At 54.1% G+C, this 16,991-nt stretch overlaps 1 protein-coding gene across 1 annotated transcript; it reads left to right on the forward strand.

Moving 5' to 3' along the window:
• The first annotated feature begins 10,477 nt into the window (after nt 1-10,477).
• Nucleotides 10,478-13,748, forward strand: CLEC4G (C-type lectin domain family 4 member G). The gene is made up of 9 exons (XM_060630087.3): nt 10,478-10,608; nt 10,940-11,041; nt 11,385-11,438; nt 11,655-11,717; nt 11,849-11,953; nt 12,275-12,364; nt 12,564-12,712; nt 12,842-12,957; nt 13,226-13,748. Exons 1-9 carry the CDS (start codon nt 10,527-10,529, stop codon nt 13,362-13,364), a joined length of 900 nt encoding a protein of 299 aa, XP_060486070.1. The 5' UTR covers nt 10,478-10,526; the 3' UTR covers nt 13,365-13,748.
• Nucleotides 13,749-16,991: the final 3,243 nt, after the last annotated feature.

The following is a 16,991-nucleotide window of genomic DNA, read 5'->3' on the forward strand; positions in this document are numbered from 1 at the left end:
TCTGCACGTGCTAATATCACAGCGGGGACGCTCCTTCATCCACACGTCCCCTCCAGAATAATTCTGGCTCCTCCAGACGTCACCACCTCCTCCAGGAAGCCCTCCCAGATCCTCTAGGCCGAGTCCGATGCCTCCAGTGGTCCTCACATTCCCTGTACTTCTGAGACTCATTACATTGTTTTCAAATCCCTGGTCACATGTTCTGTCTCCCCACTCCAACCCAGTGGGTCTCCCTTCCCTCTTCTGGGTCCAGGGCTCTTCTGGGTCTGGGTGGTTAAAGGTCTGTGGCCAGCCTCATGCCAGGAACCTCCCTTTCCTTTTAATTCCCCTTTCAGTGAGTTCTGGGCATGGGACAAGGGTGGGTTGCCTTCTGGTTGCCTCGCTGGGCTGGACAGCTTCCCCTGGCTCCCCAAGGCAGCTTCAGCCACAGCCACATACAAAAGAGACCCAACTTCCTGCCTCTTGTGCCTTGGCTGTGCCCTCTGCATGACAGACCCTTCCTTTTTCTCTCGCCAATGGACGTGTCCTCGATGCCCACTTCCAGAAGGCCACCTCTGCTCTTCCAAACAGCATTCACTGTTTCTCCCTCCGTAAGGGCTGATGAATCAATCCTATCTACCCCCTTTCCCAAGAACCTTATTCGGATGAGGTTGTGCAATCCTTTGCGGCTTTTTTTTTTTTTTTTTTCCTGTTTCCTCCCACTGAGCCCACGCCCCTCCTGAGTACTGCTGTCCTGGAGAGCCCCAGAAGGAGGGTGTGCCCTCCCAGAAAGTTCTGCCCCACAGTGAAATCCTGCTGCTAAGTCAGCTGTCGGTGCCTGTTGACGCGGGCTCCGTTTCTGATGAGAAAGGAAGCACGAGCCTTGCATCTCAGAAGAAGGGGACTTCTGAGAAAAGCAGCAAGACCCTCCCGTTTTTTGGGAAAAGAGACTTCCTCGGTCCTGAACTGTCCTCTGAGCATTGCTGACTTCTGACGCCTGACTTCTTCCCCGCTCTGTGTCATGGGCATCTACTCCGACCTCTGTGATGGTGTGTGACACACGGACTTAAACATCCGTACGTGGTGTCGTCGTGTGTGACTCACATCGATGTCACAGGACGGCGAGTCTCACGTGCGGCCTGGCGAGACCCTAGGTTACTATCTAGAGACTAGGCCTTCTCGTTCGTTTGCAGAGTAGGTAGCCACCAAGTCTGACTTAGCGACAAGCACTCAGAGACACCATAAGGAAGATGGAAACACTAGCCACCACCCAGGAGATGATATTCGCGTCTCTTATCCGTGATACATACAGACCTTCTGTAAACGCAACTTTTTTTAATGTTTACTTTTGAGAGAGAGGGTGAGTAGGGGGAGGGGCAGAGAGCAGGTGACACAGAACTGGAAGCAGGTCCAGGCTCTGAGCTGGCAGCACAGAGCCCAACGCGGGGCTCGAACTCGCAAACCAGCGGGATCATGACCTGAGCCGAAGTCGGACGCTTAACCGACTGAGCCACCCAGGCGCTGCCCGCCCCCCGCCCCGAACTTCTATAAATTAATAAGAAAAAAACAAACCGCTTCCTGGAAACAATGGAGGAAGGATACAAACAATTTACAGGAAAGCGAAACAGAAGAATGTATCAACATCCAGTGGATACTCAAAATCTCGGGAGTTGGGAAACCATCTGAAGCCACAGTGAAATTCAGTGAGAAGCAGTAAAAGTAGCTCAAAGTTTAAAGACTTTTTTGAACTAAGGAGCAGAGGGGAGAGAAGGAAGAGGGAGATAGAGAACAAGAGACTGAACATGAAGGAATTAAGGATTTCACTTGATAAATCAGTTTTTTTTTTAAAGTTTATTTTTTGAGAGAGAGAGAGAGAGCAGGGGAGGGGCAGAGAGAGAGGGAGAGAGAGAGAGAATCCCAAGCAGTCTCCAGCTCTCAGCACGGAGCCTGATGTGAGGCTTGAACTCACAAACCGGGAGATCGTGACCTGAGCTGAAATCAAGAGCCGGACACTTAACCAACTGAGCCAGCCAGGCGCCCCGATAAATTAGTTTTTAAAAACAAACACAAGATAGGGGCGCCTGGCTGGCTCAGTTGGTGGAGCATGTGACTGACCAACTCTTGATCTCAGGGTCATAGGTTCAAGCCCCACACTGGGTGTACAGATTACTTAAAAATAGTATCTTCTATTGGTGTGCCTGGGTGGCTCAATTGGTTAAGCGTCCGACTTCGGCTCAGGTCATGACCTCGAGGTTCGTGGGTTCGAGCCCCACGTCGGGCTCTGTGCTGACGGCTCAGAGCCTGGAGCCTGCTTCAGATTCTGGGTCTCCCTCGCTCTCTGCCCCTCCCCAGCTCGTGCTCTGTCTCTCTTGTTCTCAAAAATAAATAAAACATAAAAAAGAAAAAAAAAATTTTTTTAAAAAGAAACCCTTCCTACCTGGATTTTCCCCCCAAAGTTTTGCTTTTCAAATATGTAGGTTTAGAGCCATCTGGGCTGGGATTGGCTGTCTTATTCACCATTCCATGGCCAGGACCTTCAACAGGGCATGATACACACTAGCACTCAAATCTGTTGAATGAATTAATGAGGGGCTGCTGTGTATGACCTACGAGGATGAGTACCAGGGATTGGGGGGGGGGGGCGGGTAGCAGGCCACGTGCTGGTAGAGGGAATGAATCTTCTTCCTGCAAAGAAACACAGCATTGGCCTGCGGGTATCTGGGCCCAGAAAGGCTGTCTGTATCACTCACTGATCAGACCACGGGCACCAGGCTTCGGTAGCACCACCATAGGTCTTGGAGAGAAACTGTGCAGGAGGGGACAGATAAAAGCCAATTTCCATTTGAGGGGAAAGGCCGTTCTGTTCCCTCTCCTCGGACATTTGGTTTTTCGGGCCCCTACAAATTCTTGGACAACTCAAGAGACGAGAGAAAATCTGAGCTGCCTGCTAATAAGTAAGGGAGAAAGCCACTAATTAGAAAAAGAAATGAATTTATGGGACATTTTATTCTAGTAATGTAGTAACTGGAATTCTCGGTTTAATGTCTGACTTCTAGGACAGCTAAAATTTTGGCTTCGTATTCTTGACTGTACTCCCAGCTCCCGGGCCCTAGGAGTCGTTAAATGGGTGTGTGTTACATAAACAAGAGTAAGTCTGTGGGTTTTTCCTTGCTCACCGCACCCTAGCATGTTCCTGTCTCCACGGGGCTCCCTCTGGCTGGCGTGTGTTTCTTCCAGTATGTTCAGGGCCATTCCCTCACTTCATTTAGATCTCTGCTTCGATGTTTCCCCTTCTTTCCTGGCTTTATTGAAATACAGTTCACATGCCACACGATTCTCCCTTACCATTCAGTGGTTTTTATTATATTCACACGATTCTGCATCCGTCACTACAACCAAAGTAAGAACATTTCATAATCCCCAAGTCCCATGTACCCGTGGGCGCCTGGTAGGCTCACTCTTGATTTCAGCTCAGGTCATGATCCCCAGGTCATGGGATCGAACCCTGCCTGCATCAGGCTCTGTGCGGAGCCTGGAGCTTGCTTAAGATTGTCTCTCCCTCTCCCTCTGCCCCTCTACCCCACTCACACACTCTCTCTCTCTAAAATTAAAAAAAAAAAAATGAATGAATCTACAAAGAATTCATGTACCCTTTAACCATCACCTTTTTTCTTTTTAAGATTTTTTAACGTTTATTTTATTATTTTATTTTTTTGAGAGACAGAGACAGAGCATGCGGGGGGGGGGGGGGGGGGCGGAGGGGCAGAGAGAGAGAGGGAGACACAGACTCTGAAACAGGCTCCAGGCTCCGAGCTGTCCGCACAGAGCCTTGACGCGGGGCTGGAGCCACCCAGGCGCCCCAACCATCACCTTCTAGTTTCCCCCATCACTCCCAGCCCCAGGCAACCACCAGTTAAGTTTCTGTTTCTATAGATTTCCCTATTCTGGACACGTCATAAAAATGGAGTCACACAATCTGTGGCCTTTTGTGTCTGGCTTCTTTCATTTTGCATGTTTTCGAGGTTCATCCACTTTATAGCACATATCGGCGCTTGGTTCCTTTCTAGGGCCGAATAGTCCCCATCGAATGGATATACCGCACTGTATTTGTCCATTCACCAGTTGATGGACATTCGGCTCAGTTCCGCTTTGTGGTTATTCGGTACCATGCCGCTGTGAACATGCATCCTCAAGGTTTTGTGCGGACGTGTTTTCAATTCTCTTGGGTAGATACCTAGGAGTGGAATTGCTGGGTCCCCGGCGCATATTTGGCCATATGTTTACGGTCTTTCCTTTCCCAAGATTGTGATCTCCATAAAAACCGATATTGTTGCCAATTTTGGACCTTGCTGGATCTCCAGTGCCTAGAAGGGCGTCTGACAGAGAGCAGCTCGCGAGGCACGTGAGCAGGCGTCCCAGAGGACGCAGGAAGCTGCACGTGGCCACTTCCGTAAACGCACCCCCAGAAATCCACAAGATCCCGGGTTCCGTGAGGAAGCGGTTGGAGCAGGGAAGCCCTGGCACTGGGGGAAGCTGCGGGGCAGAAGCCAGATGGCTGCCCCGGGGCCTGAGCGGGGGCCGAGGTTCTGGACAGTCATGCTTCCGAGAATGCTGATGCTGGAAGTAAAAAAGCGCTGCCTGTCCCGTGTCTGGAAATGTCCTCTGACACACCCGCCGCCTTCCCGGGACGCCTGCGGAGAGGGGCGCCCCTCCCCGCTCATCCCAGACCCCATCGTAACCGCAGCGTCCGCTCGGGGGCCCAAGGGTGCACCCGTCGAGGCCCGTGGCTGCTCCAGTGAGCGGCTGCGGGGCAACCCCCACCCCCCAAATCGGTGGCTTCCAACAACAGCCCTCTGTGAGTGTTCACAGTTCCGCGGAGTGGCTGGCGCGGCTCCGTTCCTGGCCTCGCCCGGAATGAGCGGGTTCGTTGGATTCGGATGACAGAAGAGCTGGAAGGGCCAAGCGGAACGGGGCGGCCGCGGCCGCTGGCCGGTCCTCGCCGCCCCTCAGCCTCCAGGGGCCGAGCCAGGCTCCCTGACGCTGCAGCCGGTGGCGTGAAGGCGGCAAGGCGGAAGCCGCAAGGCATGCTGGGGCCCAACCTGGCAAGTCACGTGCCGCCGCCGCCGCCCACCGATTGGTTAAAGCGAGTCACGGGATGACGCCCATTCCCGAGGGGCGGAGAACAGACACCGCCTCCGGTTGGGAGGAGTCACGGTCGCTCAGAGGCAGGTGTGCCCAGGTGGGGGGAATTAGTGGCCAGGATTTTTCAAGTAGAGGCCATCTCGTGTTATCGTCGTCTTGCTGGTCATACTTTTCGCTCACCATCCCCCACCCCCCCACCCCCCCAGGGAAACGAGCCACAAATCAACAATTCTTAAATCTTTTCTGGCCGACGCTCTCCCCAAATGTGGATAATTCCATTCACTCGGGGTCCCGCTTGACCTTGGATGGCAACGACGGCGAGCGGATGATAATGGCACCGGCCAGAACAGCTACCTCTGACGCGTCCCCGCCGGGCTGAGCGAGTTACTCCGCGGATCTCTGGACGCAGACCAGGAGTCTTGGGGTCACCCCAGAAGCAGAGCTTAAGAATGTGAAAATGTGTCCTTTCCCTGGGCGGTGATTCTAGAGGCCCCCGGAGGAAAGTAGGGAAATGGGACTGGGATGGGAAAGAGTCAGTGCTGGGTACTGGGGTAGGCGCTGGGGCTGAATCCCACTGGGCATCGCTGGAAGGCAGTTTGGAACCAGTGGCTCAGAGCTCTCCTAACCCCAGAGCGTTCACTCGCTTGCACTCCCAGCCTGCCCTCCACTTGGGTGAGGGGGAAAAAACTCTTCAGGCGAAGAATTCCAGGAGATTACAACGAGAGAGGTCAAAGCCAAGGGGATGTGGATAGCGTGCTGACAGCTCTTTACTACTTCGTTTTACGGAGAAGGAATTTGAGGCTTACAATGACGCCGCCAAGAATCAACCCCAGGTTCCTCTCTCTCCGGAGCCCTGCTCTCTATCGCTCTGCTATACTGTTTTCGACCTCGGGTTGCCTCTAGTTTAACAACGTTTCAAGCTAATACGCACCCCCCCAAAATTTTTTTTCAATTGTAAGATCTTGCACCTGACTCAAAATTAACTCCAACTGTCTCAAAGCCCCAAACGCAAAACCTAACACTGTTAGGAAAAAGCATGGGAGAAGTGTTTGGATTAGGCAAAGATTCCCTAGCTAGAACACCAAAAGCAAGATTCATAAAAGAAAAATGGGTAAATTGGATTTTGTCAGCATTTAAAACTTTGCTCTTTGAAAGCTGCTGTTAAGGGAATGAAGAGAAAAGCCACAGACTAGGAGAGAAGGTTGGAAAACCTCATATCTGATAAAAGATTTGTTACCAGCATATTCTAACGAACTCTCAAAACAATAAAATAAGCAACCCATTTTTTTTTTTTTAATTAACGATCATTTCTTTTTGAGAGACAGAGACGGAGCCCGAGTAGGGAGGGAGCAGAGAGAGAGAGGGAGACGAAGAATCTGAAACAGGCTCCAGGCTCTGAGCTGTCAGCACAGAGCCTGACGCGAGCCCGGTGCCTGATGCCCGATGTGGGGCTCGAACTCACAGACCGAACTCACAGACCGTGAGATCATAACCTGAGCCGAAGTCAGATGCTTAACCGACCGAGCCACCCAGGGGTCCCGGCAACCCAGTTTTAAAAAACACTGCTCATTGAAGTATTTTTATATATGTACAATGAGTGAGCATTAAGGTAGTTATCTTGGATAATCCATTCAAGGAAGTTCACTTAATCCAATTTAGTGAAGCCTGTATCCTTCACTTCATAGTGACGGAGACGGAGACACCGGCGGCACATATCGAGCCGTATTTCTGGAGCAGACTGTGCCAGTCCGAGCAGACACAGCAAGAACGAGAACCCTGGCCCAGCTTCTTCGGCTCCAATAAAGCTGCCGGTGACCATCTTGCTCTCTCAGACGCAACGAGGCAATCCGTTTCTTTCAATGGGCAAAAGATCTGAAGAGACAGGTCACCAAAGGAAATATTCAGGTGGCAAAGAAACATGTGAAAGGATGTCCCACGTCATTATTCATCAAGGGAACGCAAATGAAAATCACACCGCGCACATAACAGAATGGCCCAAATGAAAAAGGCTAACCATGCCATGTCCTGGCAAGAACGCGGAGGAAACGGAACTCTCATTCATTGCCGGTCGGGTTGAAACACGGCACAGCCACTTCGGAAAGTCGTCTTGGCAGTTTCTTAAAAACTGAGACGCACACCTCCCATGTAACGCAACCATCCACTCCTGGGTATATACCCAGGAGAAAGGAGAGCGTCCGTGCATGACAACACTTGCTCCCAGAAGTTCACGGCAGTTTTATTCGTGATAGCCACAACCGGAAACAGCCCAAATGCCCACCAGCAGGTGAGCGTATAATTAAGCTGGCATATTCAGGCAACAAAATTCTACTCAGCAGTAAGAAGGAAGGAGGTATTAATGCAGCCACATGGATGAATCAAAATAATTATGCTGAGCAAACGAAACCAGTCTCGAGAGGCTGTATGCTGCCATTTCTACAAAATTCCAGAAAAATGCAAGCGAATCTAAAGACAAAAAGCAGATCGGTGGTTGCTGGGGGATGATGGGGGTGGGGGGGGGCTGACCAGGCGGCGCAAAGAAACGTGGGTGGTGATGGGTGCTTTCACGCTCCAGATTGTGATGGTTTTGTGGGTTTAGTCAAAACCCATCAAATTGTAAACTTTAAGGGTGGACAGCTTATTGTATGTCAGTGATACCCCAACAAAACTTTGTTTTCAGGCACTTGAGAAAGTTAATCAAAATATTTCAAGTTAAAAATAATCACAACATTTGGGGCGCCTGGGTGGCTCAGCCGGTTAAGCGTTTGACTTTGGCTCAGCTCGTGAGCTCGTGATGTGTGACTTTGGGCTTGGGATTCTCTCTCTTGCCCTCTCTCTGCCCCTTTCCCATCTGTCTCCTACATGGCCACAGAAACGTCACGAATTGGGTTGACAAAAGCTTTATCACCTGTTGATGGTAACAATGAAGAAATGGGGTACCAAGAGAGTGAGTGCTTTGCCTGAGGTTATCATCTGGCTCATAGGTGAGATTTTATATCTTACTCTGTACGAGGCCCATTTTCTCCCACTGAAATGATTTCCTCTCAGCTCAGCATTCTTATTTAGAGAGACCAAGTGCCAATGACAGACCCCAGGTACCCACCGAAGCCCTCGTCTCACCCTTCACTCAGCCAGGTTCTCTCCTTGGTCTCAAAGTCACTGCTTCCGGAAACATGCTAAAAGCACCCCCAAACAATGAGGACAGCCGTTGACTTTAAGGTAAGTCTGCTTTCGAGAAAGCCCTGCCTGGCCACGAAGCTGTCCACTTTGACCCAGTGGTAGAAAATTGCTACCATATTTATGGAAAGTTCAATGGGGACTTGGTCTACACGTCTGTTGGAGAGATTCTGCTCCAAGAATTTGCTGCACATTTCCAGATGTCTGACCCTACTTTTCCTGCTGCATTTATCAAGAGCCCAGCACCTCTGGCTGAATTTTGTGCACCAAACTCTCTTAGATTCCTGTTCCCTTCCTGATTCTGTTTTCCTTTGCCTTCTCAAAAAAAAAAAAAAAATCCTCTGTCTTTCATCGTTTTTTGTTTAAGTTTATTTACTTTGAGAGAGACAGAGACAGTGCGAGCAGGGGAGGGGCAGAGAGAGAGAACCCCAGGCAGGCTCTGTGCTGCCAGTTCGAGCCACCTGTGGGGCTCGAACCCACAAAACTGTGAGATGAGCCGAAACCAAGGGTCTGACGCTCAACCGACTGAGCCACCCAGGCGCCCCTCTCTGTCTTTTCATCTTATTTTAGCATGTGTGTCTCTCTCATGTCTTTCTGGAACAAGGTAGGGAAATGGGCAGCAAATACAATTTTTATTTATTTTTTATTTTTTTTAACGTTTTATTTATTTTTGAGACAGAGAGAGACAGAGCATGAACGGGGGAGGGGCAGAGAGGGAGACACAGAATCGGAAGCAGGCTCCAGGCTCTGGGCCATCAGCCCAGAGCCCGACGCGGGGCTCGAACTCACGGACCGCGAGATCGTGACCTGAGCTGAAGTCGGACGCTTAACCGACTGAGCCACCCAGGCGCCCCAGCAAATACAATTTTTAAATAACATGTGGATAATGTTTGTTATTTCTGAGGGTTGTTGAGAGGATTTGGGAAGGTGGGGTGTGTTTCTGCATCTACCAGGGGGCTGGAATGAGGGAAGTACTCGATAAAAAAGATAACATTTGTCCCCTCAATGAAGGGCACTTACTGCCCCAGCCCTGGCACCCTCCCCCCGGCACCCCAAGCCTTTTATACTGTTTGACTTAATCTTCTTTTTTTCATGGCACTAAGAGCTTGTTTATATGTGACATTAGGGTTCTCACCCTCAGCATTATGGACATTGGGAGTCGACGGTTTTTTGCGGGGGGCGGGGGGGGTGTCCTGTGGGTGTCCTCCACTCACCACCTACTGTGATAGTCACAAATGTCTCCAGACATGGCCCCGGGTCTCCTGGGAAGCATAATCGCCCCCGGTCAAGAACCACAAGGCTGCACAACTTTTTCGTTATGTTCATTATTTCGTTGTCTGTCCCTCTCTACCCCCATCTGGAATGCTTGCTCTGAGAAGGAAGGAATTTGCTTGTTTGGGTGGGGCACTGATGTGTGCCCAGTTCCTAGATTGATGCCTGGCCCAAGGTAGGTGCCCAATATTTATTGAAAGAATGAACATTGGGTGGGCTCCGTGCTCAGGGGTGGTGCTAGGGCTTGACATGCATAAGCTCACGTCTTTATCTTGGCATCCCTCGGGGGGGAGGCCATGTCACTCTCCCTCACTGTCCCCCTTTGCACAGAGGAGAGAAGCTGAGGCTTCCAGAAACTACACACATACATCCCCACTCAGCCAATGCAGAAGCTTAGCTGGCCACCACCCAACAGATGTCTGTGTTCTCCCTTCTGGCCAAGAAGGATTGAATCAAGGTCAAATCGGGGGTCAAATCCAGCCTCCAGGCACCTGCAGGGGAGTTGAGGAAGGAAGCTGAGCTGGCCTGGAGGGCCAGGCCTGAGGACACTTTCCCAGGGCCAGAACTTGGCTGGGTTCAACCTGCTCCTCTTGGGAAGAGGTCTGGCCCCCACACCTATAAGAGATGGGGGTGAGCTCCAAAATGAAGCCCCCAGTATCCTTAGGGAGATGTTGCTGCAGCTACCAGGGAGGCTGGAACTGCGTGTGCGCGCACACACACACACACACACACCACTCCCCACCCCTCTCCACTCCCTCTGGCCCTTCTACCCCTCACCTCTAACTCCACTACCCCTCAACACACACACAAACTTCACACTTATCCCTAAACCAGCCCAGAACAGAGAGGGCCCTGCACTGTGATTGGTCCATGAGTCCCTGGTACCAGGAACTGAGAGGAAGGAGATGGAAAGGAAGGAAAAGAGTAGGCGGGACCAGCAGGGGGCTACATTTATATCTATGCCCAGGGCTGGGCGCCTGCTCACCATGGACACTGCCGGGTACAGCAAGTGGGACAGCAGGCTCGAGGAAGTCCCTGGAGGTATGAGCAAAAAGACAGCCTCCCCGGTTCCCTGGGGTCTCTCAGGCCAGAGGTTTGGGGTTTGATGGGAGAAGGGAGGGGAACAGCCAAGAGCGGGTCCATGCAGTGGGTGCAGAAGAGACCTCACAGGCGCCAGAACCAGCTGGACCTGGGTTCAGATTCTAACTCTGCCACTTGGAAGCTGTGTGCCCATGAGCAAGTTGCTTCGTCTCTCTGAATCTCGGTTCCCTGGGAGGAACCCAAGCACCCAGGGCTCTGTCCTCGGGGGGCCAGAGATCCAGGGCAGTCCTGGTGCAGGAGGGACCCACGGAGTCCATCTGTGTTATCCCAGGGCACTGGGGACGCTGGGGACGGAGACTCCTCTTCCTGGCCCTGGTGCTGGTGGCAGCCTTAGCCCTGTGGGCCCTCATTCTGAGCATCCTATTTTCTAAGGGTGAGTGACCGGGTAATGAGGCCCCCCGGGGGGGGGGGCATAGACCTTCCCTCTGTCTCAGGACGCCCCCCGCTGGGTCCCGGACCCCTGTCTGGGTCGGGAGTGTGAACACGTGTGAACAGAGTTTGCGCATGTCTTTGGGCTGTGCGCACCCACCTGTGTATGCATATGCGTGCATGTCTCTCCTCGGCGTGTGTGTGTGTGTGTGTGTGTGTGTGCACATCACGTGCGCTGTGCGCCTGCCCGTCCCTTCTGTGCGTCGGAGACGGGAGCTCCTGCACCCCCTGGGCAAGGGGAGAGTTCCGGAGGCCCCGGCCCCGCCTGCAGGAGCCTCTCTCCACAGCCTCCACAGAGCGAGGGGCGCTGTTCGGCCACCAGGACCTGCTGAGGACAAACGGTGCGTGCAGAACGGTGACTCGGTGACTCTTAGCGCCTCCCCCCCCCCCCCCCCAGATGTGAGGGCCGGGAGTGTCAAGGACCCTGGAGACAGGGTAGTGGGTGGGTGAGGACCCCTTCGGTCCCAGGGGTTGGCCCCCGAGTGGGGGAGGGTGTCCTGTTTGAGTCCCCGCAGATGACCTGGAGTGTGTGTGGGGCGTGCGGGGGGTCATTCCAGCCTCGAAGCAGAAGGCGGCGCTGGGTGTTTTGAACGCGGAGGTCCGAGCCTGCAACAGCTGCTGTAAGACGTGTGTGCTGGGGGCGGGGCTTGGGCCGGGATTGGAGGCGGCGAGCCAGGATGGTCTGTGGCAGGTGGGGGCGGGGCAGGTTGGTCACCGACATCCCGCGCCCATCCTGCCCCGTCCTTCCCAGGCTCGGGGACACAGACGCTGCTGGAGAGGGCACGCGCGGAGCTGGGGGAGGCGCAGGCGAAGCTGATCCAGCAGGAGAGTGCCCTCAAAGAACTGAGCGATCGCGGTGAGAGCTGGACATTGCCTCGACCCCTGATCCCTCACCCGGGCTGTCACTCGACCCTTGATTCACATACTAACACCTATCCTGAAGAGGGTTACCGCGACCCTATCCTGTGATCCTGACCTCTGACCGCTGGACTCTGATCTCGACTCCAACTCCTAACCCCAAGCGCAGCTTGGCCCCAACCAGCTCTAACATTCCTTGACGGTGATGTCATTCTTGACCATGACCATGACTCCGGACGTGGATGCTGACTTTTACCTAATCATGACCCTACTCCCGACCCTGACCTGAGCCATAATCTGGACTCCCTTGACCTCGCAGTGACCCAGAGCTTGGCTGAAGCGGGCAGGGACCGCGAGGACATCCGCAGCGAGCTGTTCAGGGCTCTGGAGGCCGCCCGGCTGGGGAACAGTGAGCAAGACAGAGGGGAGAGAGGAGGGGACAAGTGGACCCTACGTGTGGGCCTCGGGATGCGCCCCGTCCTGCCCTTTGACCTTGGCTTGTTCTCTGTGGCTCCGCCCCTAGACCTCGGGGGTCCACCTCCCCCCAGTTTTTTCCGTCTGCTCTACCCCGGGGGCAATTCACCTCTTTGACCTTCGCCATCCCACAGGCTCCTGTGAGGAGTGCCCCGCATCGTGGCTGCCCTTCCAGGGCTCCTGCTACCTTTTCTCCATCCTGCGGGCCACGTGGGAGGAGTCGCAACGCAACTGCGCGGGCTCCGGCGGACATCTGGTGATAGTGGGGGACCTGGAGGAGCAGGTGGGCAGTCCCCCCCCCCCTCCCCGAGGTCCCAGGAGGGAGGCGGAATTCACCTGAGGGGGCGGGGCCTGGGAGGGGCGGGGCGGGGGCGAGGCGGACCCCGCGGGCTCAGTGTCCTTCCCCGCGCAGGGCTTCCTGAGCCGGAACACGCGCGGCCGCGGTTACTGGCTGGGCCTGAGGGCCGTGCGCCGCGCGCGCCAGATCCAGGGCTACCAGTGGGTAGACGGAGTCCCGCTCAGCTTCAGGTGAGGGAAGGGACTCGGGGAGAGGGACGGGTCAGACCCCAGGGGCAGTGCTGTGGCCGGATCTGTGGGGATGGGCAGGCTGGACCCCAGGACCTGGCGGAGGGTTTAAATTCAGGGAGTTTAGAAAGCTGTATCCCAGGTGCACGCTCAAGTTAGACCCTCGGAGTGTCTAGGTTGGACCCAAGCAATAAACAGGATAGATCTTCAGGGCTGGACGCCAGGCCCGTCCTCAGACTCCCAGAAACAGCCCCCCGACAAACCTCCGCAGCCACTGGAACCTGGGGGAGCCCAATGACTCTATGGGGCGCGAGGACTGCGTGATGATGCTACGCACTGGGATGTGGAACGATGCACCGTGCGACAACGAGAGGGACAACTGGATTTGTGAGAAGAGGCGCAGCTGTTGACCCCGCCCCGCGCCCCGCGCGCCCCGCCCACCGCCCGGCGGGCGGTCCCCTGAGCGGTTCACCTTCCCGGCGCCGCCCACCGCCATCGATTTCTTCATTTTTCCCCATCCGCGGCTACCGAGAGCCGTCCCGCCCAGTCCTGTCAGGGCTCTGCTCCAGCATCACCGCCGGCCCTCAGGTGGTCATAACCGAGCCTCCACCCGACCCAAACCGCGGGCGGCCCACTATCCCCACCTCCCTCCCCGGCCCAAACCGGGCAACTCGGGACCGAGCTGTTTGGTGTTCTTGCATTTTTCCCCCCAGACTGGGAAGCCTCACAGACAGGGGTTTTGTGAGCTGTCTTCGCAGCCCTTAGGAAGCATCAATAAATGCTTGAGAAATGAATCTTGGTTCATGGCTTTGGTGAGCTGTTCAACGTTTAATCTCAGAGACCCTGATATTTATCCCTGTGGGTGACCCTGACCTCTGTCAGTGACCTCCCGGTCCTATGGTGCCCCAAAACTCAGGGCGTAACGTGTACTGGGCCAGGACGGCTGTAGGGCACTGGGGACACTGGAATGACTCAGACCGAGCGCTCTGATCTAGCGGGGCACTGGAACAATGCTATGATCAGTGACTCCAAGGAGTGGACAAGGCCCTGAGGCAGGTGGGAGAGGGGCTGCTCGGACCTGAAGAGCAAGTCCTTTCTGGCTTGGGCACCTAGGTTCGGTGACCACTGGCTGGAGCGATTAGGAAATACATTGCAGAGAACATGGCCTTTCGAGCAAAAACGGGAGGACCTGGGAAGGAAGGTCTTTGCAAGCAGGGGGTGTTAAGTATGGCTGAACCCATTCTGGGGGGTGCAGGGTGCCCCGAGCCTGGCTTTTGCAGCTGGGGACTTTTGATCTGAATTCACCCTGCACTCCCAAAGTTTCCTGCTCCTGTCCTGGAGACATGGGGGCTCTCCCAGAATTTCCAGTGGAGACAGGTCCAACTGAGGGGAAGGACAGGCTAGTGGCCTTTAGTCCTGGGCAGCTTGGGAGCTCCCAGACCCCCTGGCCAGGGGAGACCTTGCTGAGAACCCCAACACTTCTCTGGGTGCTCTCCTACTCTACTGGGTGCTCTGCTCGCCCAGAGCGAGGCACTAACCAGGCTCAGGAGCCACCTCTGTCCCCAACAGATAACCTACCTAGGGGACTGCTGGCCAGACTGATGAATTTCCAGGCAGTCAGCTTGGAGGGGTATGAGTGTTGTGGTGCTGCTGTAACTAATGACCGCCAGCTTGATGGCTTACTAACAACACCCATCCTCTTATGGTTCCGGAAATCTGAAGTCCAAAGTTAGTTTTCCTGGACCAAGATCAAGGTGTCACCAGAGCCAGGCTCCCTCTGGAAACTCCAGGGGAGAATCAGCCTCCTTGCCTTTTCTAGCGTCTAGAGCTGCACCCCTCACACTCCCTGGCTCCTGGCCCCTTCTTCCGTTTCCAAAATCGGTGGGATAGTATCTTGCTTCACTGACCACAGTGCCGTCCATGTCAAATCTCCCTCTGCCTCCCTTCTTACAAGGACGCTTGTGATTGCTGTTTAGGGCCCACCCAGATAATCCAGGAGGATCCCCTGGGATAGTGTAAAACAATTGTAAAACTAATCACCCTGACTTAGCTCAGATGCCACCCACAGGTGAAAGGTACAGTTCCTTTTTCTTTCTAAACATTTATTTATTTTTGAGAGAGAGAGAATCCCAAGCAGGTGAACACCGTCAGTGCAGAGCCCGACGCGGGGCTTGAACTCACAAAACCATGAGATCGTGACCTGAGCTGAAATCAAGAGTCGGACGCTCAACCAACTGAGCCACCCAGGTGCCCCCCCCCACCCTCCTTTTAAAAAATTTATTTATTTAAGTGATCTCTACACTCAACATGGGGCTCGAACTCATGACCCCGCGATCAAGAGTCGTATGCTCTTCTGACTGAACCAGCAAGGCAAGATTGCCCTCACTGCAGATACCAGCTGCAAGTTTGGGGTTGCCTAGGCCACCTGCTCTTTGAACTAACTGATTCTGACTGACTGATAGAAATTCAGAGGATCTCACAATCCCCCCTCTCCCCGGTTCCATAATTCGCTAGAATGACTCATAGAACTCAGGAGAGTTTGCTACAGTTCTTACAGTTTTATTATAAAGGACACATCCAGACTGGCCCAATGAAGAGACCCATGTGGCAATGGCCAGGAGGGTCCCAAACACAGAGCTTTTGTGTTCAGTCCCCAGGGACTCAGGTCATGTCACTTTCCCGGCACAGTGATGTTTCCACCAACCAGGAGGCTCCTCTGAGAGTTGGTGTCCAGAATTTTTATTGGGACTTCATTTTGAAGGCATGGTTGATGGAATCAGAGGCCACACGATCCCGTCTCTGGAGCTCAGGCGGTCACAGCTGGTCTCTCTGGCATGACCAGCCCCCACCCTGAGCTATCCCCTCCGTATATCTCAGGTGTGGCCCAAGGGGCCCCCACAAATGACAAAGACACTCCTATCACTCGAGAAATCCCAAGGGTGCAGATGATCCCTTCCAGGAACAAGGGACAAAGACCCGCCAAATTCTGAAATATCTACATCTTCCCACCTCTAAATTCTTAGTCTAAAATCTCTGTTGCCATGTAAGATGACAGTCAAGGTTCCAGGGATCATGACGTGGATATCTTTAGGGACCACTGTGCAGCCTCGCACCAGACGTGACCAGCTGACAAACAGACTCGCAGGTAGGGCAGCAGCCAGAACACCTGCCTGGTGGCCCACGTGCTTGGTGAGTGGGGTCAATGATGGTCTGGAGGACCCATACCCCGCAGCACAGACGGGCAAAGAGGCCCAGGTATCTCTCCCGGGAATGGAGCTGAATGGACACCGTGGTTGAGGCAGAAGGGGGTGGCCCCAGAGTTAAGCAGGAGCTGCCCTGGGATCTTTTATTTATTTTTTTAATGCTTATTTTTGACAGAGAGAGAGAAAGTGGCAGGGAGAGAGAGAGGGAGACACAGAATCTGAAGCAGGCTCCCGGCTCTGAGCTGTCAGCCCAGAGCCCGACACGGGGCTTGAACACACAAACTTCGAGATCGTGACCTGAGCCAAAGTTGGATGCTCAACCGCCTGAGCCACCCAGGCGCCCCTGCCCTGGAATCTTTCAGAGACCTGGCTCCGGCTAGAGCAAGCCCCTCAGCTCAGACATTGGGGTCTGGGGCCTGAGGGGGCCCTGGGTAGGAGCCCAGACAGGGTAACTGGCCTAGAGCCCCCCCTCATGCCCTCTACCACCTGCCCTGCCCCGTCCCGGTCAGCTCGCAGGCACTGCCTCCCCGCTGCCTGGCTCAAACCTGTCAGCATCCAGTTGGCACACGAAGACCCTACATGAAAGGGTCAGGGTCAAGTTCCCCAACTTTGGCTTCTTGGTCCCAGGCCCTCCCTCCTCCAAGATTCGACCTCCCTGGGAAGAAAGGCGTCCCTGGAGCCTAACCTAATCCCAGAACAGACCTCGGCCTCTGCTGGCTTTTGTTTTCCTGGAGAATCAGTCTTGCCGGAAAGACTAAATTCTAAAGCTGATACAGGCGGGACCTGAATACTGAGAAGCCCTGTGATATCTCCCCCGCCGAGAGGCTGGCTGGG

This window comes from Panthera onca, chromosome A2, assembly GCF_046562875.1.
Source record: "Panthera onca isolate mPanOnc1 chromosome A2, mPanOnc1 haplotype 2, whole genome shotgun sequence".
Classification (NCBI taxonomy): Eukaryota; Metazoa; Chordata; class Mammalia; order Carnivora; family Felidae; genus Panthera; species Panthera onca.